The 24,348-nt window shown below is 36.4% G+C and overlaps 3 protein-coding genes across 13 annotated transcripts in view; 1 reads left to right on the top strand and 2 right to left on the bottom strand.

Annotated features, from left to right (window-relative positions):
- The first annotated feature begins 5,805 nt into the window (after nt 1-5,805).
- Nucleotides 5,806-11,663, top strand: LOC103928786 (probable leucine-rich repeat receptor-like protein kinase At1g35710). The gene is made up of 3 exons (XM_009337875.3): nt 5,806-7,814; nt 7,895-8,959; nt 9,039-11,663. The coding sequence occupies exons 1-3, from the start codon at nt 6,275-6,277 to the stop codon at nt 9,413-9,415; spliced, it is 2,982 nt and encodes a 993-aa protein (XP_009336150.3). The 5' UTR covers nt 5,806-6,274; the 3' UTR covers nt 9,416-11,663.
- LOC103959672 overlaps nt 10,497-24,348 on the bottom strand; it is a 41,824-nt gene continuing 27,972 nt past the window's right edge. For 2 of the 3 annotated variants that reach the window (XR_007252159.1, XR_007252153.1), the window contains one exon: nt 10,497-11,730. The gene's annotated coding sequence lies outside the window, so the exon portion shown is untranslated. Of the gene's footprint in view, nt 11,731-12,097; nt 12,140-12,309; nt 12,360-12,552; nt 13,970-14,063; nt 14,126-24,348 lie in introns of all 3 variants that reach the window. The other variant, XR_007252168.1, reaches the window with a different exon arrangement.
- On the bottom strand, nt 15,376-19,484 carry LOC103959681. Of its 9 annotated transcripts, none has more exons than XM_048567910.1 (7): nt 19,327-19,481; nt 19,064-19,201; nt 17,676-17,734; nt 17,148-17,244; nt 16,961-17,013; nt 15,735-15,869; nt 15,376-15,450 (listed from the first exon to the last, which is right to left on the bottom strand). In XM_048567910.1, exons 1-6 carry the CDS (start codon nt 19,361-19,363, stop codon nt 15,819-15,821), a joined length of 435 nt encoding a protein of 144 aa, XP_048423867.1. In that variant the 5' UTR covers nt 19,364-19,481; the 3' UTR covers nt 15,376-15,450; nt 15,735-15,818. The 9 variants fall into 9 exon arrangements, with proteins under 9 accessions (XP_048423867.1, XP_048423874.1, XP_048423869.1 ...); XM_048567917.1 differs by lacking the exon at nt 16,961-17,013 and adding an exon at nt 17,340-17,401 and having other exon boundaries at nt 19,327-19,467; XM_048567912.1 differs by adding an exon at nt 17,340-17,401 and having other exon boundaries at nt 16,961-17,244; nt 19,327-19,461.

The following is a 24,348-nucleotide window of genomic DNA, read 5'->3' as shown; positions in this document are numbered from 1 at the left end:
ATATTGTCCGCTTTGGGCCCCGACCACGCCCTCACGGTTTTGTTTCTGGGAACTCACACGAGAACTTCCCGATGGGTCACCCATCATGGGATTGCTCTAGCCTCCTTCTCGCTTAACTTCGAAGTTCCTACGGAACCCGAAGCCAGTGAGCTCCCAAAATGCCTCGTGCTAGGTAAGGATGGGAATATACATTTAAGGATCACTTCCCTGGGCGATGTGGTATGTCACAATTCGTCTTCTCCCCACACCCAACCTTGCATCCACCCTCATCCCTCCTATACACACCCCACTCCTTAAATCCACACCCATTCCCCCCATTTTCTCAGCGCCCAAGTTCTCCACCCGCGGAATCTACCTTCGCCGGGGTAGACGGGATCTGGGTTTTTTTCTGGGTTGCAGGTAGTGGGTGCGAGGGTGGGTGTGGAAGGTTTAGGGAAGACGAGAGGGGGGGAGAAGATAGGGATGTGTTGCAGGGAAGGGGGGTCGGGGAAGATGAAGATGGGTTTTTCTTTTTTTTTACTTTTTTTTTTCTAGGTTATAGGTTGGGCTTAGGTGGGGGCCCGGGGGGTTTGGAGAAGAGGGGTGGGGAAGGGGGAAGACAAATTGGTTTTTTTTTTTTTTTTTTTTTTTTTTTTGGGTTGCAGGGAAGAAGATGAAGATGGGGGAGGAAAGAGAGAGAGGGAGGGGAGGGGGGAGTCAGGTGGGAAGGGGTTTTGGGGATGCAGAGAAGAGAGAGAGAGAGAGGAGAGAGAATGATTTAATAAAAAAAATTATTTTTTTAATTTTTAATTATTAAAAATATATTTAATAATTTTTTAATCCAGTTGGATTAGTGAGTGGATCCCGCATGTAACCATGTCAGCACTTAATAGAAAAACTGACGGAGGTATGACATTGTCATTTTAAAAAGATTAGGTATAAAAGTGTCGTAAGACTAATAGTTGAGGTAGTTTTGTGTAATTTACCCAAGAAATTAGATTGATTTTATGATGGATATTAATTAGTATAAAATTAATTATGGGAATGTGAAATATAAAAAAATGATAAAAGACTATATTTAAACTTGCTAAGTCGCGAGTTTTGAGTGGATTGTAGTGTCACTTAGAAAAATCCAATTGTAAGCCAAGCCCTACACAACTTTTTTTTTGTATGATTGATGCAGGTTTCTTTTATTCATGGGCCAGAAGATCTCAAACATGAAAAATAAAGCAAGCTAAAATTGAAATAGTTTTTAAACACACTCTAAAATGTTGTTTGGTTGATATATATTATGATTAATAGCTTCAAGCATAGATAAACATGAAACAAAAGTAATGGCCATTATGTGCCAATCTTACAGCTCAAGTAAACATAGAATTCGGCTCCTAGCTTCCATTAGCTTGTTGTCCCAGCCCCATTAGCTTGTTGATGCTCAAAATACCAAATGGTTTAGGAATGCAAGGCAGGGCTTGAGCTGATAGTTATCGTGACACAAAAGACATCGGAGGTCAAGATCTAGGATGCACACGTGTACAAGCCAACACTAAACTCATCACAAGCACCACTGCCTTTGACAATTCATCGATCAGAGGCTCAAGCCGTTAGTCTAACACATTTTTCAAAAGCAACCCTACGTTGTCCTGCGATAATCTTGATGATTCTAATAGTTGGGATTCTAGCATATCCCCAAGGTGCTTTCCCATCATCACTTATGGGGCTACGACTCCAAAGCTATATGCGTCACACTTATCCATGACCCGCATAGTCAATGCAAGCTTTGCACGTCAAAAAAAGTAAACAGTATCTTAAGATGCTAAAATTAATATGAACCTAAAATGTACAAGTTTAAGTGTTTCATCACATGGTGCCATGTAGCCAAATGAACCAACAATATGTCTCCAGTTGGATGAATTAGTACTCAGCAGTCTTGCAATTCCAAAATCTGAGAGCCGAGGATCGAAATTTTGATCGAGTAATACATTGTTGACAGTTACATCATGGTGCACAATTGGCGGAGTGCAGTCATTGTGCAAGTAATAAAGTGCATGAGCAAGTCCTTTCAAAATTTTGACCCTTGTTCCCAGCCAAGTTCAGTAACCCCTTCAACCCCATACAATGATTTTCCCCGATTGCCTTTCTCAAAGTATTCATAAAACAAGAATATGCAACCTCTCCTTGAACAGAAGTCGTAAAGCCTTATGATGTTGCGATGTCGGATATTTATCAAAGTTCAGATTTCATTCTCAAAATTTCGGAATTAATTGCTGGAATGTCGTTAGAGTCTTCCGTGTTAAGCTTCTTAACTGCAACAACTTGGCCTGACTCCAACTCTACCTTGTATGCTCTTCCAAATCCTCCTATCCCAATGCAGTATTTCTCATGAAAGTCATCTATGACTTTCACAACTTCCCCAAATGTAAACTTTACTTCCACTTGCAATATCATCGACTCAAAATTCTCAAAGTTCTGAGAAGTTTTGATATCCTGATGCTCGAGATTGGATCTCTTGCATAATACTAAAAAGATAAAGAAACCAATGATAGTTTCAACCACGTCAAAACCCAAAAAGGATATGATGACAATAATGACACTATTGATGTTTTTTCATTTCGAATTGTCGTTGTTTATTTCAGAATTTCCGCTAGAGGAATCACATGGAGCCTTTCCCCTTGCATCTCTCCACATGCCATAGTTTCCGACAAAAGCATCACCCGGTGCCTCTTGGAAAATGCCACAAGTTGGAATTGGCCTTGTAAGGTTGTTATAAGAAAGTCATAGATGGTTAGTCCCATGTTAAAAAATTCTGATGGGATTTCCCCTTGAGAGATGGTTGTGTGATATATTGAAAATCTCTAATCCTGTGAGCTCGCCCAAGTTTGAAGGTATTGCTCCCGAGAGTAAATTGCTGCTAAAATCCATTTGGTAACAAAACTGTAGATTGTCAAACATGCCGTGATCAGGTGGCATTACCCCCGTCATATAGTTATTAGCCAAATTGAGATACCGAATCTAATGATATTGCCGATACTCTGAGGGATCACTCTTGTTAAATTGTTATTAGACAAATTGAGATACTGAATCTCAGTGAAACTACCAATAGTCCAAGGGATCACTCATGTCAAATTGTTATTAGACAAATCGAGAGACTCAATCAGAGTGAAATTGCCCGTACTCAAAGGGATCACTCATGTCAGATAGTTACTAAACAAATTGAGAAATCGAATCGGAGTGAGATTGCCGATACTCTGAGGGATCACTCTTGCCAAATTGTTATCAGACAAATTGAAAATTGAATCTAAGTGAAATTGCCGATACTCTGAAGGATCACTCTTGTCAAATGGTTCCTGCTCACGTTTAGTGTGTATAGCAAGTTTAGATTTCCAATTTGAGTAGGAAGTCCCCCACCAAAATAATTAGAGTCTAGGCTTAGATAATTCAAATCTGTCAACTGCCCAAGCTCAGGTGGAATATTCCCACTGAAGCTATTGCGTCGAAGATTCAAATGGACAACTAGAGTCTAGGCTTATATTATCATTGTTGACCAAAGACTTGATACTAACGAATTAATCATGATGCTGTATATTATCATTGTTGACCAAAGACTTAAAGACTTGATACTAATGAATTAGTGATGATGCTGTATATTATCATTGTTGACCAAAGACTTAAAGACTTGATACTAATGAATTAGTGATGATGCTGTATATTATCATTGTTGACCAAAGACTTAAAAGACTTGATACTAATGAATTAACGATGATGCTGTATATTATCATTGTTGACCAAAGACTTGATACTAATGAATTAGATGTTTTTCAATTGGTCTACTGCTACCCTAATGTGCTTCTCAAGACAGAATAATCAATTAGCTAAGTAGAACATTTCAAAGATGCCTGATGAAATATTGAATAAATGTCTGTATAAATGAAATATTGAAAAAATGTATGTATCAATCAATCAGCTGAAATATTTCCCATAAACAAAGAGTAGAATTTATAATTGGGAAAACTAATGAAAATAGTTAGAAAATTTTGAGTTTTAACGATAAAGACAAAATAAAGGGTAAAATGAATAGTACCATGATTGATTTTTTAGTGTAAAAATTTGATTTTTCGTTAAAGTGAACAATACCGTAGGCTTTTCGTTAAAACTCTCTTTATAATTTGCAATCATGAACTTTTATCATAATTTAATATAGAATTAATCCTTACACTAGAAGTTCGTTAATTAAATATTTGGATTTTATATAATGTGTATAACTGGTTAATGCCAACTTTTATAAAAAAAAAATTGTTACTATGGTCAGGGGCGAAACAAGAGATCTGTATGAATGATGCATTCTCAAACAACAAAGTCACAATTAAATATGCTATAGAATAACCAAGCAATCCATAAGATTTTTTCATACAACAAGTTATAATATTCTCAACATGTTATATGCTTTGGAAGAGTTGCATAACAACTTCATTACCAATACTATCAAATATATTTTTCTATAAAAATAATCATGTTATCATTTGTCAATTGATCTCCTATTTGATTTCTCAATCAATTCTTCATAAATTTTATGATTGAAAATACTCTTTCAATGTTAACGGTAGCAGCTAAAAGAGGGTCCAAGAGGAGAAATTTTTAGTTGTGACGGGAATACGGATGGTACACCACGTGTTTTTATGCAAATGGTGAAAATTTTTAATTTTTAAGTTATTAACCTTTTAACATACATAACCCACCATTTATATTGAAACATATGATGTATTACTTCGTGTGACGATTATACTAAAAAATCTCCTGTCAAAGAGATCCTTCCGGAGGACGGCACAACAACCAACAAAAAGGAAAATAGACAGACAGACGTGTAGAATAAAAAGGTTAAATGGGAAAAAGAAAATTAGACCCAGCTGGAGGCCGGCACAGCAGCTGCCCGTGCACTGCTATAGCAGCGTGTCGAAAAAAACGATAACAGATCCTGTCCGGATCTAAACAGCGGGAGCTTAAGGTTGAAACGATTTGGATTTTTAAATTTTAATACAACGGTTAAAATTTTATTTTTTAAAATTTATAATAGTTGTTGATTATTAGATTAAATTTTAAAGGTTCGGATCAATTAATCCTTGAAATCCGGCTGTTTCAATCTGGAGAGGATCTGTTCTCGAAATAGTTCATCCACAGTTGTTGAAATAGTCTGGCAAGCTACGATCATATCTTTAATTTTTTTTTTTTTCTCTTTATATGGCCTTTTAAAACTAATAAATTAATAATGCATGAGACTTTTGGCAACACAAGATAGAGAGAGAGGCCTCCATAGCTGTTTCTTATTCTCCTACTACTATCTTGACCGTGTCCGACACTCCGACACTTCGGGTTTTAGAATGTCCCTACAACCTAGTGGAAGACTAAAAACACAACGACACATCGAAGTTTCAGAGTGTCCATGCAACCTAGTGTAAACTCTGTTAAATTTCGGAGGCACAGATTTTCTAATCCTTTCCTTACGCTTGGAAATTCGGAAAGGATTTTTCAACTCAATCAAGAGCTGTCCCTTGGCCCCAGCCTTGTGCACAGACTGAACAAAGTCCAGTCTCAGCGTGCGTGGACTGTCGTGAAGGATGTCTTGATCAAGTGTGGAGTTGACGCATAAATATCAGACATCAACGTCAAACGTGTAGATTAAGGCATGAAAATGTATCACACGTAATCAAGAAAAATACGACGTGTAATCGAAAAAGAAAAGAATATCTAGAAGAGTACAACAAATGTTCTGATGAGTGATTTTCAAATAGAGCAAGCAGCAGAGCTGCAAGTGAACCGCGTTGATCATGTCTTCACCAAAACACTTGCAATACCTTCCAAGTAACAATTAATTAAATTAATTAACTAGAAATTCAAATGGACAAATTTGTAAACATTTTCAGGCCCGACAAAACTAGCCAATTGGCTAATGAAATGGACAATTTGCCAAATGCCCATGGAAATTCGAAATTCAGGAACCACAAACATATGCATATAATAAAAAGTAAATGAAAAACAGAAAAACCTTGCGACAATAAAAAACAAAGGAAATTCAGAAAAACTTAGTACTTTCGGGTAGCTTCTCGGAACGGCCGACCCAATGAAGCTTTCGGCGGGCCCGGCAGCGGCCATCATTGAGCTTATTGGAAGTCAGAGGCAGCAGAGGATTAAAGGCACGCGTCCTTTAATGGTCATGTGCGAAATTCCAAGCGTCAAGAAAGGATCATAAACTCTGCATGCACCTCCAAAGATGTTATTAGCTCCGAAATAATAACAGATCATCATGCAACTCAAAACCATGACATTTCATTATATTCTCCTGCTGCTGTTCGCATTGCCACTGATCAAAACGACATCAATATCTCCACGAAAACAAGCAGAATCGCTCATCAAATGGAAGGCTGGCTTTTCTCCATCATCATCATCGCCACCTTCGCTACTCCATTCATGGTCCCTCACCAACCTCAACAGCCTCTGCAACTGGACTGCCATTGTCTGCACCAAAACCAGAACGGTCTCCGAAATACAGCTCTCCGGCATGGAAATTAACGGAACACTGGCTCTTTTCGACTTTTCCCTATTTCCAAATCTCACCCACTTCAACCTGAGTGGCAACTATTTCCGAGGGCCTATACCATCTGCCATTGGAAATCTCTCCGGCCTCATAACTTTGGACTTGGGCAACAAATTGTATAAAGAGACTCATAACCAATTCTCTGGCCCAATTCCGGACAGTATAGGTTTGATTTCTGGTCTTCAACATATTGACCTGAGTTGGAATCTTCTGGAAGGGAAAATTCCACCCTCTATAGGCAAACTCAGGGATCTCCAGTTCCTTGATCTTTCAGACAACTCCTTAAACTCTTCTATCCCTTCTGAGCTTGGTCTTTGCACAAACCTCACCTACTTATCCTTGTCTTACAATAAACTCAATGGGGAACTGCCACTGTCCTTGTCCAATTTGAAAAACCTCGTTCAATTGGGTTTGTCTAATAATCTACTTATTGGTCAAATCCTTCCATCTCTGGTCTCCAATTGGACGAAATTGGTTTATTTGCACCTTCATAAGAATAGCTTCAGCGGAACCATTTCAGCAGAAATTGGGCAGTTGACACAATTGCAGTATCTAAGCCTTTATTCCAACAAATTCAGCGGAGAGATTCCTCAGAGTCTAGGCAATTTATCTCAGCTTCAGATACTCTATTTGGACCAGAACCACTTGACAGGAGAGATTCCTCAGAGTCTAGGCAAATTGACTCTGCTTCAGGTACTCTATTTGCCTTATAACCACTTGACAGGAGAGATTCCTCAGAGTCTAAGCAAATTGACGCAGCTTCAGGGACTCTATTTGTCCGATAACCACTTGACAGGAGAGATTCCTCAGAGTCTAAGCAAATTGACTCAGCTTCAGGGATTCTATTTATCCGATAACCACTTGACAGGAGAGATTCCTCACAGTCTAGGCAATTTATCGCGCCTTCATAAACTCTATTTGTTCGATAACAACTTGACAGGAGAGATTCCTCAGAGTCTAGGCAAATTGACTCAGCTTCAGGAACTGTATTTGTCCGATAACCACTTGACAGGAGAGATTCCTCAGAGTCTAGGCAAATTGACTCAGCTTCAGGAACTGTATTTGTCCGATAACCACTTGACAGGAGAGATTCCACAGAGTCTAGGCAAATTGACTCAGCTTCAGCAACTCTATTTGTCCGATAACCACTTGACAGGAGAGATTCCTCAGAGTCTAGGCAATTTATCTCGTCTTAAGAGACTCGATTTGTCCGCTAACAACTTCACAGGAGTGATCCCACGGATTTCAGGTATGTTGGACCCCAACTTCTTTCATTGTCTAATAACAATTTGATAGGGGTAATACCAAGTTTTCTGTTTCTCGCCGTAGGTTTAACAGGTTTGGACTACTTGAATCTCAGCAGCAATTCACTATCGGGTGCAATACCATCAGAATTGCGCATGCTCACAAAATTAGACGTTTTCAATGCCTCACACAATCATCTCTCAGGCGAAATCCAATCAGCATTAGCTGACCTGTTGACTCTAAATATAAGTATGTATGACTTTTCGTATAACAACTTAACAAGGTCATTCCCAACTTGTGGCATTTTCAATAAGGTGTCAACAAGTGCTTTTGTTGGTAACTATGGCTTGTGGAGTCATGCAGAAAGACCAACTGAATGTAAGTCTTCCAGTACAAATTCCAAAAGTGCTAAGAAGAATATAGTATCTATTTTCCTTTATTCCTTTCTGGGTTTCACAGTAGGTGCAATTTCCATTGCTGCTCTCTTTCTTATGTTTCGTAAGAGGTCCACGATCCGGCCTCAGGTAATCAAAACTTCTCAAAACTTCGAGAGTTTTGAAGCAATGATATTGCAAGAGGAAGTAAAATTTACGTTTGCAGAAGTTGTGAAGGCTGTAGATGACTTTCATGAGAAATACTGCATTGGCAAAGGAGGTTTTGGAAAGGTTTACAAGGCAGAGCTCCAATCAGGCCAAGTTGTTGCAGTTAAGAGGCTTAACACGGACGACTCTAATGACGTTCCAGCGATCAATCTTCAAAGTTTTCAGAATGAAATCCGAACTTTGACAACTATCCGGCATCGAAACGTCATAAGGCTATATGGCTTCTCTACAAGGAAGGGTTGCATATTCTTGCTTTATGAATACTTAGAGAGAGGTAGCCTCGGAAAAGCATTGTGTGGGGTAGAAGGGGTTACTGAACTTCGCTGGCAAACAAGGGTTAAAATTGTGAAAGGACTTGCTCGTGCACTTTCTTACCTGCACCATGACTGCTCACCACCAATTGTGCATCGTGATGTAACTGTCAACAATGTATTGCTCGAGCAGGATTTCGAGCCTCGACTCTCAGATTTTGGAACAGCAAAACTGTTGAGTATTGATTCATCCAACTGGACCAACATTGTTGGTTCGCTAGGATACATGGCCCCAGGTAATGTAAAAATGTTAATGTTGTGCAACTTTGTACTATCTTTTGTAGAGTTGACATATTTTGTTCTCTTTATACGCAGAGCTCGCATATATTATGCAGGTGACGGACAAGTGTGATGTTTATAGCTTCGGAGTGGTGGCACTAGAAGTCATGATGGGAAGGCACCCTGGGGATATGTTGGAGTCCCAACTATCAGAATCATCAACGTCAATGAAAGGAAATGCAGGCTTGCTTCTAAAAGATGTGTTAGATCAACGACTAGAGCCTCCAGCCAATGAATTGGCAAAGGCAGTGGTGCTTGTAATGAGTATAGCATTGGCTTGTATACGAACGTGTCCCAGGTTGCGTCCGACAATGCATTTTGTGTCACAGAATCTATCTGCTCAGAGTTTTCCTTGCCTTCCTGAGCCATTTGGTATGCTTACCATCAACAAGCTATTGGCCCTGCAAAACTAGAAGAAAATAGAGAACATGCAGCTCCAACTTCACATTAGAATTCTTGCTACGAGCAGTCTATCAAATAAGGAAAAGTTATGGAATTTTATTTTATTTTATAATTTTTTTTCTTAATGTTGACAACAAACTTCTTAAACATGTAATTGATATCTGCACCACCCTGATTACTACAGAGTGTTGCAAATTGTGTTTAGTAATGTGGAATTCGTACTTGCATAAATAACCAATTACACACAAGTGTTCTGTTGAGATACTTTCTTTTTTGGTTTGATTTTCCTATTTGTCGTAATTGATATTGTGATTGTAATTATCTCTATCAACGATTTACATAGCAGTAGTTTAGGGACCACTAGAAAATGTGTCCACGCTTCGCTGCGGGGGTTGAATGTATTAGTCGGAACATGCATGAATAGTTTCTACACAAAGTAACTGAAATGACAGTACAGTACCTAAGAACCAATTAAGTGATACTTTGCTTGCTATACATGGATATGCGTACTATAAGAAACATTCATTTGCAGATCATAGTGTGTCATCAATATTATACCCATAGTTTCAAGTAATCACCCACTGCCCCAACGATGCTCCTGTAGAGACTAGGATCCAAAACAGAAGAATACCATGATTTAACAACTTATGATTTGGATGACAAGGAGTGAGGCAGCGCATGCAATGAAGCATATCAGTTTTGTGCAGAAGATCTGCAATATACTAGGACTGATGAACAAAGATACCTTGATGAAAATCACAAAAGGAAAATAGAAAAGTAGAAGACACAATACTTGAGCATTTGGCAGGAATAGCAAGCTCATGAAAAAATTGCTTAACCATCTTATAAATTCAATTGTCAAACATTATAATGTTAACCCCAGACAAAGATAAAGCACATAGTTTGTTTACAAATCAAAACGAAGTGCTACCATAATGTGCAACTGAAAAAACGCTTCTTAATGCGCCTTGCAAGAAATGAATGCAGTTCGAAAACACCCCAGAAATCTTTACCACCCCAATCTTACTAAATAGAAGCATAAATGGACAGGATCCCTCCTCAATTTTGTAATAGAAATTCTAACAAAGAATATCAGGCTCCAAGGGCCTTCATTTATCTTTGGCAAAAATATGTACACTGCAAGTTTAGTTCAAACGAAACAAATACGCGTGTAAAGTAAAAGGTATCAACGCTACATGCATTGCTTTACAACCATCTCAAGTTGTTGACACAACGCTTAAAATATTTGAGACTCAAATTTTCATACAAACAGAACACCTCACCTAAACAATAACAGAAGTTATGGTATCTGAATTTAGCAGGCAGACGCTTTGCAAAGCTTTCTCCAATATCATCTCATATTCCCTTTTCATCTTTCCTATATGATACAGTAAACCATTCAAATTCAGACGTAAATAAGACAATCTGCCACACTGTACTATTACAGTTGCTAGTCCTGAACAATAATGCAAGTGCAACTGCTCTTAATCGAGAACTTCATCAAATAAACAATAATAAAATCTAATGTAACCTGTCAAAAATCCAAAAAAATAAAACAAAGTGATCATTTGAAGGCACCGTAATGCCTTTTAGCCATCGTACACTTGCAGCATGTAATTGATGCATCTGTTGTTCAATGCAATCATTTGCTTGGCTAAAAAAGTTAAAATACAATGATATCCAATTTATGAGTAATCATGCAGAAGCAAATGTAAATGATAATGGAATCATGAATGCGAATGAGACACAAACTTGCCAAAAAGAAAACCTATTATAGCGTGCAAAGATACTCTCATCATATTTTTTTATTGCATCATCCATTTCGCAACAGATTTAAAAAAGTCTGTTTGAAAAAGCTTTTTGCTATATGATTTGGTTTTGCGAAAAATAATACGAAAAAAAATAAAGAAACAATTATCGAAAAGACAGAATAATGGCCTAGTAATGGCAAAAAACACTCCTCAACAAAGCACACGAACATGTGAGTTGAAATTTTGAAACATTCGACAACAAAAGGAAAGAAGCAAAGTTAGAAGAAAAGAAAGAGATGCTCACTTAAAAAGAAAGAAGAAACAATACCAGGCTTCTTCTCTTCAGCATCCAGAATTCCATCGCCCCCTCCTTCAACCTTAAAACATATTTAAAATACAAAATGGAAAAAACCTAGAAGAAATCATCCCATAGAATTAAATCATCCAAGTAAAATTAGACCATGGACACAAAAAGAAATGAAGGCAGTTTAATCTGACTTAATCAGTGACTTACTGAATAATCTTCGAATTTGTCCCATGCAAGCGTTCGACTTCAACCCCCATCCTCGTTGCCCCTGTAATATGTAGACATAAAGAAAAAAAAAATCAACTTTAAGTTATCAATCAAATCATTTGCTTGTCTAAAAAAGTTCAAATACAATAAATATATTCACATCCAATTTATGAGATAACATGCAAATGTAAATGATTACAGAATCATGAATGCGAATAAGAAACACAAACTTGCCAAAAAGAAAACCCACCGTACAACGGAAATCTCACTATGCTAATACAAATTCAAATCAAGAAAATGCAAATCCGTATTTCTAGCATTGAACTGGTTAAAGAGAAAACTAAAAGCATAATCCTTAAACCTTACAACGGCAATCTCACTATGCTAAAACAACCATCAATTTCTTGAATAATGTCCATAGTGCATACCGAGAGGGAACTGTAGAGCCTGGGACATTTGATTAATTTCATCTGTGAAAACAAATCTTTCTTTTATTCTCTCTTAAACTAACCTTTAACCAATATACCAATGATAAGTCAATAGTCAAAATCCTCATATAATAAATTTTCATTGATAATAAGCCAAAAGATAGATAGTCAAACATATAATGGGCAGAAAAGTAAGAGTAAAATATCCAAACCTCAAGAATATAATTGTATTACACCAAAGATGCATGCTTAATTAAAAGTCCTGCCAAAGGAAAGTCAAAAACTAAAAGTCAACAAAAATGAAATTTAACAAAAGATTCAGTGCTAAAAGAAGTAACGCATACAATTAACCTATTTTATAATGAATCCAATTCATAAATATTTGGAGTGTAGGTGTTTCTTCCTAACAACACACCCAAAATATAATTCTTTAATAGATTTAATTCATTCCATACATAATCGTGCTAGGGTTATTGCGTTGCCCTCTTTGTGTTCTTCTTCTCTGAATAAATATGGAACCAAACCTATGAACTGTCTGTCCAACTCAATACAAAAAAAAAAACAAATTAAAAATCAAGAAGTACAAACCAAGCATTATTAAAATAGGTAAAACTTAGACATTGCTCATATGCAGAGCAAAGTACAATTTGCCCTACCAACTTGTTGAACACAAAAATACACAGATTTGAGCTTTTACCTCAACGAAAGTGAAAAATGGGAACAATCTGCAGCAGAGTGAATTGGGCCAGCAACAGAGAAAACCCAGTTGAGAGAGAAAGACTACATAAATACCACTATGAAAACCATAACATTTGCAGATAGTCCATTAGCTAGAACAAATCATAACACTAATGGCAGACAAACCCAGAAAAAGACATTAATTAGTTATACCAGAATTACTAAGACTTGACAGTAAAAGATTTTATTTATATGGACATTTTGTATCCGGAAACTATAAAACTTTACGTATGTTTTAGAAGGTCAATTTTTGTTCTTATCCTTCTTGAGCTGAGCTTACATTTGAGACTATAAAACCGTTTAGTTATCTAATTGCAGCAAAAGAAAAATGGACTTGCAAAAATATAAACCTTCTTGAGCTGAGCTTACATTCTTGATTTTCTCTTGATGACTTGCACATTCAAAAATCAGGGGTCCAGGAAACCTTCAAAATGATAAATAAAAAAATTATGTCCTCCATATCATATAACGTAGTAACGAAAGAAGCAATGCAAAACAGTCTCTAAGAACCAAGTTAGCATCCATAGGCACACCCCAACAGTCTCAAGATTTTTTTTCCAAGTATAGTGTACCTTTCATTTTCAAAATAAAACATCTTCATGTACCAAGTAAATGATAACATAAAGTATGATTTTCAATCTAAAGAATTTTGTAATCAAACCCATATATATATATATACACACACACACACACATACAAGTAGAAAAATAAACTATTTCCCTAGTACTAACAAAATTAGTAGTGTATATAGTACACTTTTGGTTTTGGAGGAGGAAGCAACCATACCCTGAATATATATAAGCACACTTTTGGAATTGGAATTTCTTCTTGGATACTAAAATTGCAGGGTAAAACATACTTGAACCATTTCACTGACGAAGTTGAAACCTCCAAGGTCCATAACGGATCCAGCTAGCAAATATTCACTAATGAGCTGTCAAGTTTTGGTATGAAGGAAGCAGAATATGAACATTAAGTACGATCATAGCATTACGTTTTCTCTATAAGTTTGGAAATATAAGTACATGCGTATGTACTTATGAATGTATGTATCAGATCAGTTGTCCAGCGCAAGCAAAGGCAATGCCACCACAGGTTGCAGATACAATAACGACCACCAAATCTGATAGTAATCTACAATGAAACAAGTAGATGAGTTCAAATCAGCATTTTTTGTTAAGAGAAGACCAATGAACTTAACGAAACTGTAATGAGCCAGTAAGTTTACCTCAAGTCTAGTTGCAGCACTGGATATTTTGATTTAGAATTTGATATTATGAAGACATTGTCCTAAAAATATTACAAACAAAGTTACATTTAGGACCGTTAAGATAAATAACTGGAGCAATTATATTTTCCATGAAGCAATCTTACATTGTGATCAATCAGTGTTGGTGCATCTTCTCTTCTAGTATCATTATCCAGATTGAAAACATCATGTAGTTGAAACGACCTATTTATACTACAACAGAGTTGGTGAGAACAGGCCATAATGGCTAGATTCAAAGGACAAAGAATATATGAAAAACTGTACTGAATTTAAGTTAGAAGCATGTACTTTTCTTCTTTCGTCTAATTTTTCTTCGACTTTACTCTCGCAACTGTTTCGAGTACCGCCTGATCCACACAAAGATAGGTAAAAAATGAAATTAGAAAGAATTACAACATATTGCATTTGAGACCGAATCAAGTATGCAGCAAAACATTAGATTGCACTATATTTGCACTAGCAACCCATGAATTACGATAAGAAATGGTTCAATGTAAAGGTTTCAAATTCCTTAAATAAAACCGCATCAGATCTTAAGAAATGGTTCAATGCTAGATAAAATTTGTTTAGTATTCACCTGCTGGCCAGCGACACTGTTATTGAAACTTCCAGGATCAGTAGCTGCAAGTATAATCAAGCAAGGGAAACAATAAATTTAATTTAAGACTAAAAACATGAATTAGCTAACAATAACAACTGCATTTAACAATTTAAACATAATCTGATGGATTTTAAAGAATGAAATTTCACCACAACCAACTTTTCTTAACAAATTTCTCATCTTTTCCTCTCTTCCAAACACAAAATCCGAAGATCCTTGAAATTTTATTCTCTTTTCGTTTCAGGTTTCGACCTAAAACCCTAATTTGAACCAAAATGTATAGAAAGAGGAAGCACATCGGATCTAATACGAACCTTCATTCTGATCATTCTCTTTGAACTTATTGTAAGCCCATTAAGCCTATAAGTTCACTGGTTTCCACTATACATGCCATAACGATCATATACTGCAGTTAGCAATTCCGAACTTTATGAAATATTATGCATAAAATCTTTCATTTAATGGAAATTGAAACTGAAAAAACATTACTCATATCCGTGCTAGATATATTTCCTAACAAACAATTGGTTTTATGTTTTTCCTAATATCTGTTGAAATTTGAGAAGACAAAACTACAACTTGTGTAAAGTTCAAAATCTGCATTTAGAAGGTAAATCAGAATCCAATGTCAATGAAAGCGGAATGGTAAATAAGAGCTTACTTGTTTTGTCTGAATATCCAACACACGTTGATCTGTCATCGTGGTTTCCAATTGAATCATGAATTCCAGAATGTAAATCGAACCTTGAGTATAAGAAAACCCAGAAAAGGAAAATTAAATCCCTCACAAATGGTGCAAGAAAATATGAGAAACCTAAATTAGTCCCAACGGTGAGAGTTTTCATCAAGGAAGTAGACAATCCACACGCTAAATCACCAATCGAATATGAAGATAATCACTACGAAGAAATCCCTAAAACCCAATATTTTATTAGAGTTGAAAATCGAAATTAAGCCAAAACGGAACCCTCACTACCCAAATTAAGCTAATAATCCACTAACCCAACAAAAAGGCAAAGAAAAATCACCTCTAGATGACTGCCATTGATTGAATGCAAAGAGAGCTCGAGCTGCTTCATATTGTTCTGAAATTAGAGAGAGGATGCGAGAGATTATGAGAGGACGGAGGGCCGAATGCCGGAGTGAGACTCAGCGCCTCTTCTCTGCATATAAAAGATGCTGCACAATTATGCAACTGACCCCGTAGACTTATAAACATCACAATTATAAATTCTGAAACTGATATACATTGAATACACTATACACAAAACATAAACAAATTCAGCATATGAACACCAAAACTTGCCAAACTCATGTGCTTGCTTGAAGCAGCTTTTGGTCATTTTTCTACAATCTACTGCATAAAAAGGACCAAACTATAATGGTAATCTATATATAATTTGCTATAATACCCAAAAAAATTAAATTAAATTAAATTAAAAATTGAGTGGAAGCCACGACCAAAGTGGTCAAGAAAATATCCAAACCCCAGGAAAAAAAAAAAAAACAAATTCTTTCAGAAAAATCAAAGAAATTCAATAAGGTAATCAATTAATTAAGTACCTAATTCCCCTTGGATGCCTTGGATAAATATAACACTCCAAGATAAATAATCAACTGTCCAATATTATGTTTTTCCTGTTTCCTTCTTATTCTCGGGAAAGAAACAAACCCAAAACAAGTAATTGAAGAAAACCATACAGAAAATGACAACATAAAGTATCATTTTCAATCTACAGAATTTTGTAATCGAACCCATATATATATATATATATATATATATATATATATATATACACGTAGAAAAATCAACTATTTCCCTAGTACTAACAAAATTAGTAGTGTAAAAACCCACTGCATCAACTATGAAGCTACCAGAAAAGCCCAAAGTCTTGACAACGTCCAAAGCTTTGGATACACTAATTCTAGGTTCAGAAAGAACCAAAACATCAAAGGCATGAAAATTGAGCATGTTTCCCATCTCTTCTCGAGAAACAAGTGGGCTATGCAAAATTGTGCTCAATTTCATATGCGGCAATTCACCCCAACCATCAATAGGCTTAGCCAGTGCATTTAAAATACGACCTAAAAAAGCCTCACTTACTCGTATCTGAGCAATTCTTCCTGTTGCTTATATATATAAGTACACTTTTGGTTTTGGAGGAGGAAGCAACCATACCCTGAATATATATAAGCACACTTTTGGATTTCAAGAATTTCTTCTTGGATAATAAAAGTGCAGGGTAAAACATACTTGAACCATTTCACTGAAGAAGTTGAAACCTCCAAGGTCCATAATGGATCCAGCTAGCAAATATTCACTAATAACATGTCAAGTTTTGGTATGAAGGAAGCAGAATATGAACATTAAGTAAGATCACAGCATTAAGTTTTCTTTATAAGTTCAATAAGTTTGGAAATATATGTACACGTGTATGTACCTATGAATGTATGTATCAGATCGGTTGTCCAGAGCAAGCAAAGGCAATGCCACCACAGGTTGCAGATACAATAACGACCACCAAATCTGATATTAATCTACAATGAAACCGGTAGATCAGTTCAAAATCAGCATTTTTTGTTAAGAGAAGACCAATGAACTTAACAAAACTGTAATGAGCCAGTAAGTTTACATCAAGTCTAGTTGCAGCACTGGATATTTTGATTTAAAATTTGATATTATGAAGACATTGTCCTAAAAATATTAATAGCAAAGTTACATTTAGGACCGTTGAGATAAATAACCAGAGCAATTATATTTTCCATGAAGCAATCTTACATTGCGATCAATCAGTGTTGGTGTATGTGTATCTTCTCCTCTATTATCATTATCCAGATTGAAAACATCATGTAGTTAAAATGACCAATTTATACTACAACATAGTTGGTGAGAACAGGCCATAATGGCTAGATTCAATTGACAAAGAATATATGAAAAACTGTTCTGAATTTAAGTTAGAAGCATGTACTTTTCTTCTTTCGTCTAATTTTTCTTCGACTTTACTCTTGCAACTGTTTCTAGTACCGCCTGATCCACACAAAGATAGGTAAACAATGAAATTAGAAAGAATTACAACATATCGCATTTGAGACCGAATCAAGTATGCATCAAAACATTAGATTGCACTATATTTGCGCTAGCAACCCATGAATTATGATAAGAAATGGTTCAAGGTGAAGGTTTCAAATTCCTTAAATAAAACTGAATCAGATCTTAAGAAATGGTTCAATGCTAGATAAAATTTGGTTAGTATTCACCTGCTGGCCAGCGACGCTGTTATTGAAACTTCCAGGATTAGTAGCTGCAAGTATAATCAAGCAAGGGAAACAATAAATTTAATTGAAGACTAAAAACATGAATTAGCTAACAATAACAACTACATTTAACAATTTAAGCATAATCTGATGGATTTTAAAGAATGAAATTTCACCACAACCAACTTTTCTTAACAAATTTCTCATCTTTTCCTCTCATCCAAACACAAAATCAGAGGATCCTTCAAATTTTATTCTCTTTTCATTTCAGGTTTCCACCTAAAACCCTAATTTGAACCAAAATGCATAGAAAGAGGAAGCCCATCGGATCTAATACGAACCTTCATTCTGATCATTCTCTTTGAACTTGTTCAATTATATTAAACTACATATAGGGAGAGGGAAAATATAGCACTATTAGCTTATTGTAAGCCCATTAAGCCTATAAGTTCACTGGTTTCCACTATAACAATCATACACTGCGGTTAGCAATTCTGAACTTTATGAAATATTAGGCATAAAATCTTTAATTTAATGGAAATTGAAACTGAAAAAAACGTTACTCATATCCGTGCTAGATATATTTCCTAACAAACAATTGGTTTTATGCTTTTCCTAATATTTGCTGAAATTTGAAAAGACAAAACTACAACTTGTGCAAAGTTCAAAATCCGCATTTAGAAGGTAAATCAGAATCCAATGTCAATGAAAGCTGAATGGTAAATAAGAGCTTACTTGTTTCGTATGAATATACAACACACGTTGATATGTCATTGTGGTTTCCAATTGAATCATGAATTCCAGAATGTAAACCGTACCTTGAGTATAAGAAAACCCAGAAAAGGAAAATTAAATCCCTCACAAATGGTGCAAGAAAATATGAGAAACCTATATTAGTCCCAACGGTGAGCGTTTTCATCAAAGAAGTAGACAATCCACACGCCAAATCACCAATCGAATATGAAGATGATCACTAAGAAGAAATCCCTAAAACCCAATATTTTATAAGAGTTGAAAATCGAAATTAAGCCAAAACAGAACCTTCACTACCCAAATTAACCTAATAATCCACTAACCATACAAAAAGGCAAAGAAAAATCACCTCTAGATGACTGCCATTGATTCAATGCACAGAGAGCTCGAGCTGCTTCATATTGTTCTGAAATTAGAGAGAGGGTGTGAGAGATCATGAGAGGAACGGAGGGCTGAATGCCGGAGTGAGACTCAGCACGTCTCTTCTCTGCATGTAAAAATGCCGCACAATTATGCAACTGACTCCGTAGACTTATAAACATCACAATTATAAATTCTGAAACTGATATAAATTCAGTAGACTATACACAAAGCATGAACACCAAAGCTTACCAAACTCATGTGCTTGCATGAAGCTACTTTTGGTCATTTTTCTACTATCTACTGCATAAAAAGGACCAAACTATAACGGCAAACTATATACTTAATTTTCTATAATACCCAAAAAAGTTAAATTAAATTAAATTAAAATTTGAGTGGAAGCCACGACCAAAGTGGTAAAAGTCAAGAAAACATCCCCAGAGGGTTGGTGGCAAAGCGGTGGCAATTTCGTTAATAAATAGAAATTATCAATCTGAATGGCACCAGAGGGTTGGTGGCAATTTTGTAAATAAAGTGAAATCCTCCCCGAACACTGTTCATTTATAGGATTTATGATGTTGTATTCTCATTGCGTCCACCTTATAAGGATCCTTCACACCATTCTGTAAGTAATCAATGAATGTTATAATTTACACCAAATTTGATATGTTCAAATTTAACATTAGAACACAAAGTTATATGTATAGTATTGATAAATCTGTTTTCATTTATTTAATTGTCATGTCGCAATTAGATAACTAAACGATTTTTGCTTTCAGTAAATTGTTACATGAATGATCTTTCAATGGTAATCGAAAAATTAATTGAGATTATGAGAAATATTGTTCAAGAAAACATACATAAAGCTCATAAAACATATAGTAATGTTATTCATACCATGTTTTTATATCACATTATTTGAAAAATTTATGAATTAAATTTTTTATTTGTTTTTTATTCCCATGGTGCATAATGGGCATCCACGTCGGTGTAAATGTGGACCTTATATTTACCACGTTATCATTTAATAGTTAAATTGATAGAAAATTTAACAGATGTTTGATATTATAACGATTTTGTAAGTTGATGTGTAACATTATAATGTTTAAAAGATGAAGTATAAAATTGTTATGGGACCCAAAATTAAGGGGATAAAATTTCACTAGAGCTGCGTGCCATCCAGAGTTGTTGAAACTGTCTGGCTAGCTAGCATCATATCTTTCTTCTTTGACAGCTGTGGCAACTGTGTCCATTGAAATTCCATGGCCTACGTCCTGTTAAAACTAATAATGCATGAGGCTGTCGGCTGCATAAGCTAGACAGAGAGAGATAGAGGCCTACATAGCTGTTTCTTATTCTTCTACTTTCTTCATTGAAGTTGAAAATCCAAAACATGAGCAATGAAGAACTGTCTTATGACTTTTCTCCAATGATCAAAGTATACAAAGACGGTCGAGTCGAGAGACTCCTAGGCACAGCCACAGTTCCTCCATCAACACAACCCGAAACCGGAGTGCAATCCAAAGACATTGTCATCTCCCAACAACCAGCAATATCTGTAAGGCTTTACATCCCCAAATCCGCTGCCACCAAACTCCCTCTTCCCGTTTACTTTCACGGCGGTGGCTTCTGCATCCAAAGCGCCTCCTCCCCCACGTATCACAACTACCTTAATTCCTTAGTCTCCGAGGTCAATGTTGTTGCCGTCTCTGTTGAGTACAGGCTTGCCCCGGAGCACCCAATCCCAGCTGCCTACGTCGGTCTGGGAGTTTTTGTGCGCAAATACCATCGTCGGTCTGGACGCAGGATGCGTTCTATACAGGCCAAGGCAATTGTCACTACTAGCACCACTGCCTTTGCAGATGCATTTGTTGGCGGCTCCAACCTTTGGTCTAACAAATCTTTCAGGAGCAATTCTACATTGCTCCTCCTCGATTTTGATGATTCTTGTAGTTGGGACTCTAGCATATCCCCTGGGTGCCTTCCCATCATGACTTCTAGTGCCACCGCTCCAAAGCTATATACATCATATTTATCCGTGACTCGCATAGTGTATGCAAGCTTTGCGTGTCAATAAAATCAAAACTAGCCACCTTAAAACAAATCCCAATAAGCAAAAAGATGAACCATAAATACAAATTAAATTTAAATTACCTGGTGCTATGTAAGCCAAATGACCAGCAATATTTGTCTAGTTGGATGAATTAGTACCTAATAACCTCGCTATTCCAAAATCTGAGAGACGGACCTCGAAATCTGACTCAAGCAATACATTGTTGACCGTTACGTCACGGTGCATAATTGGTGGAGAGCAATCATGGTGCAAGTAAGAAAGTGCTTGAGCAAGTCCTTGCACAATTTTGACTCTGTTAGGCCAGCCGAGTTCATTGACACCTTCAGCTCCATACAAAGCTTTTCCCAGGCTTCCTCTCTTTAAGTATTCATAAATCCTCATGATGTTCCGGTGCCGAATACTAGTCAAAGTTCGGATTTCATTCTGAAAGCTTTGGAGGTTGATTGCTGGAATGTCATTGGAGTTTGACATGCTAAGCCTTTTAACTGCAATAACTTGGCCTGATTGCAGCTCTGCCTTGTAAACCTTTCCAAACCCTCCTTTACCAATGCAGTACTTCATGAAAGTCATCTACAGCCTTCGCAACTTCTGCAAACGTGAACTTTAATTCCTCTTGCAATATCGTGGACTCCAAACTCTCAAAGTTTTCGGAAGTGTTGACTATGTTCAAAACGAGACCAGGTTTCTTACGGAACATAAGACCAATGACAGTTGTAACCATTAATAAACCACAAAGAGATACATGGACACCAATTAGAACTCTTTTGTTATTCTTTTCGGAATTTCTTCTGGGGGAATCACATAGACTATTTAGTCCTTCTACATCCCCCCCCACATAAGCCAGCGTTTCCAACAAAAATATTTGTTGTTGCCGTTTGGAAAACGGTTGCGATTAGGCCAGTCAAGTTGCTATAAGAAAAATCATAGTCATGAAGAAATGACAAATAGTCTAGACTCCGAGGGATCACTCCTGTCAAGTGGTTCCTGCTTAGATTGAGGATCGATAGAATGTACATATTTCCAACCTCTGTCGGAATCTCCCCACTGAGTTCATTGGAATCAAGGCCTAGATACTGCAATTGTGTCAAGAGCCCAATTTCTGCTGTAATGGTTCCACTAAAGCTATTGGATTGAAGTCGCAAAGAGACCATATTAGTCCAATTGGAGACAAGAGACGGAAGGATTTGACCAGTAAATAGACTGATAGCCAAAACCAATTGGACGAGGTTGTTTAGATTGGACAAGGACATGGGCAATTCCCCTGTGAGTTTATTGGAAGCCACGGACAAATAGGTGAGGTCTGTCCAAAGACCGAGCTCGGAAGGGATTGAAGAATTTACAGAGTTGAATGAAAGATCAAGGTACCGGAGCTCCATGAGTTAGCCTATAGAGGGTGGAATTTTCCCTCCCAGAGAATTCACACTCAGGTCAATAAGTTGAAGACCATAAATTATACACACAGTTCACAACATAAAAATACTGTTCATAACAGTGAACTACCGAAATTGTCCTCCAATTACTCTTTGGAGTTCTATTTTTTTCTGTTTCTGTACAGCGAAGTGGCGGATTTACCCTTTTTGGCCTAGCGTTTCATTTGTGCTGTTCAGCCTTCCCATTCCTTTCCCTCATCGATACCCACGTGTCCGTTTGCTTCTAAGCAATGTCGACATGTTAATCTGATTCCAACGGTTATCCACCCTCCCTTTTCGTTTTTGGTGGGGAAGGTGCTCGAAGGCTCTTCCATTTTCTTCCTCTCTTTTTGTGTGCTTTTCTCCCTGCATCAATCCTTCGTGTTTCCCTGCTTCTCTCCACCTCCTCCTCCGCCCAAGAACCACTGGTCAGTCTGGTTTCTCTCGCTTTTTCAGATGGTGGCCAAGATTTCGTCATGGAGGAGATGAATGATAGAGGTCAATCGGATCTTGAATATGATTTCTACCGCGAGATTTGCCCAGAAACTGAGACCGTTGTGAGGTCGACGATGGCGCAGATTTACTCCCACGAGAAGAATGTCTCTGCTCACCGTCTTATTAATCATCGTTAAATGAGTTTAAATTTCGAGATTCGTGTAATGGATAAGTACAAATCTTAAAATTCAAATAAATAGGATGATGATACACCACATTAAATGATGGGGAGCAAAAATGTATTTTTTTTTAGGTAGTGTTGATGTGATATCAGTAGCTTTTTTATGAGATTTGATGACAAAGATGAAATCTTTGAGCAGCGTGGGACTTGGGTTAAGTGTGGTTTTTCGATGCTTTTTTTTAGCTTTGATTGCAGAGCTTTAGTATTTAGTGTGGTGGAAAAAGAAGTTTACCAACAGAGAGATTGAGGAAATAAAATGTTTATGCATATTATTATGAATTTAATATATTTTCATTTATTTAAAAATAGAGATTAATTGTAAATATAATACCTACAATATTTAACATAGCTTTTTTCCCAATGTCATTTTCCAACGCCTAACGTTTGCTTTTGTTTATGCGTTTGATTGAAGTGTTATTTCATTTTTAAACGCTTTTAATTGATTCATTTTTATGTTTGAATCAGTAAAGAAACGTTGCTAATGTTGTACCTGTGACAATGCAACGTTGATATGCTTCTGTGCTAATTTGGCTTCAGTTTAATTCATTTTGTGTTATCAGTTTTCTTAAGTGGAAGCAATAAGTATGTTTTATACAGCATATTTTAAATAATTACATAAAAGATTATTTTCTAAAGATTGATTTGAAAATTTATAAACTGAATTTAAATTTAAGAAACGCATGAATGAATTTAGTAAAGAAAACAAAAGATGAGAACTATTTTAAAATTTTTAAAATTTGTTCTAGGGTTTAGTAAGAAAAGTTGTTCCATGAGTTGTGTTTTGAGGTTTACGTTTATGATGTGAATAGAAATATGAATGAAATGCACATACATTATTTTTAATATTTTAAGAGATGATGTTTATTGTCTGGAGAAAATAACAGCATCATTCCTACATGTTAAGTTTATTTATTTTTTCAATTATTATGGAGAAAATCTGAGGCCAAGTTCTTCGCTCTTCTCAGTTTCTGCTGCTGATCGGCTGTCATCACACTGTGTAATGAACTCTTCTTCTTCAAATATATCATCTTCTGATTGTGTAATCTTCATGGTCTGTTTGGTCTCTTCCATTTCCAATTTTATTCTTGCTGGTGGTTCTCTGTTTGAAGTTGGGA

This window comes from the organism of the source record quoted next, unplaced genomic scaffold (assembly GCF_019419815.1).
Source record: "Pyrus x bretschneideri cultivar Hongxiangsu unplaced genomic scaffold, Pyrus_bretschneideri_v1 Contig10, whole genome shotgun sequence".
Taxonomy (NCBI): Eukaryota; Viridiplantae; Streptophyta; class Magnoliopsida; order Rosales; family Rosaceae; genus Pyrus; species Pyrus x bretschneideri.
This window is presented reverse-complemented; position numbering and strand designations above follow the sequence as displayed.

What these genes read in the sequence shown, in the direction of transcription:
- LOC103928786 (XM_009337875.3), top strand. Translation starts at nt 6,275, where the DNA reads ATGCAACTCAAAACCATGACATTTCATTATATTCTCCTGCTGCTGTTC. An exon ending in AGTGATCCCACGGATTTCAG is followed by an intron (nt 7,815 to 7,894) that starts GTATGTTGGACC and finishes TTCTCGCCGTAG; the next exon opens with GTTTAACAGGTTTGGACTAC. An exon ending in GCTAGGATACATGGCCCCAG is followed by an intron (nt 8,960 to 9,038) that starts GTAATGTAAAAA and finishes CTTTATACGCAG; the next exon opens with AGCTCGCATATATTATGCAG.
- LOC103959681 (XM_048567907.1), bottom strand. Translation starts at nt 19,363, where the DNA reads ATGACCAAAAGTAGCTTCATGCAAGCACATGAGTTTG. An exon ending in CATGCAAGCACATGAGTTTG is followed by an intron (nt 19,202 to 19,326) that starts GTAAGCTTTGGT and finishes TTTTACATGCAG; the next exon opens with AGAAGAGACGTGCTGAGTCT. An exon ending in TCTTCAGTGAAATGGTTCAA is followed by an intron (nt 16,887 to 16,960) that starts GTATGTTTTACC and finishes ATATATATTCAG; the next exon opens with GGTATGGTTGCTTCCTCCTC.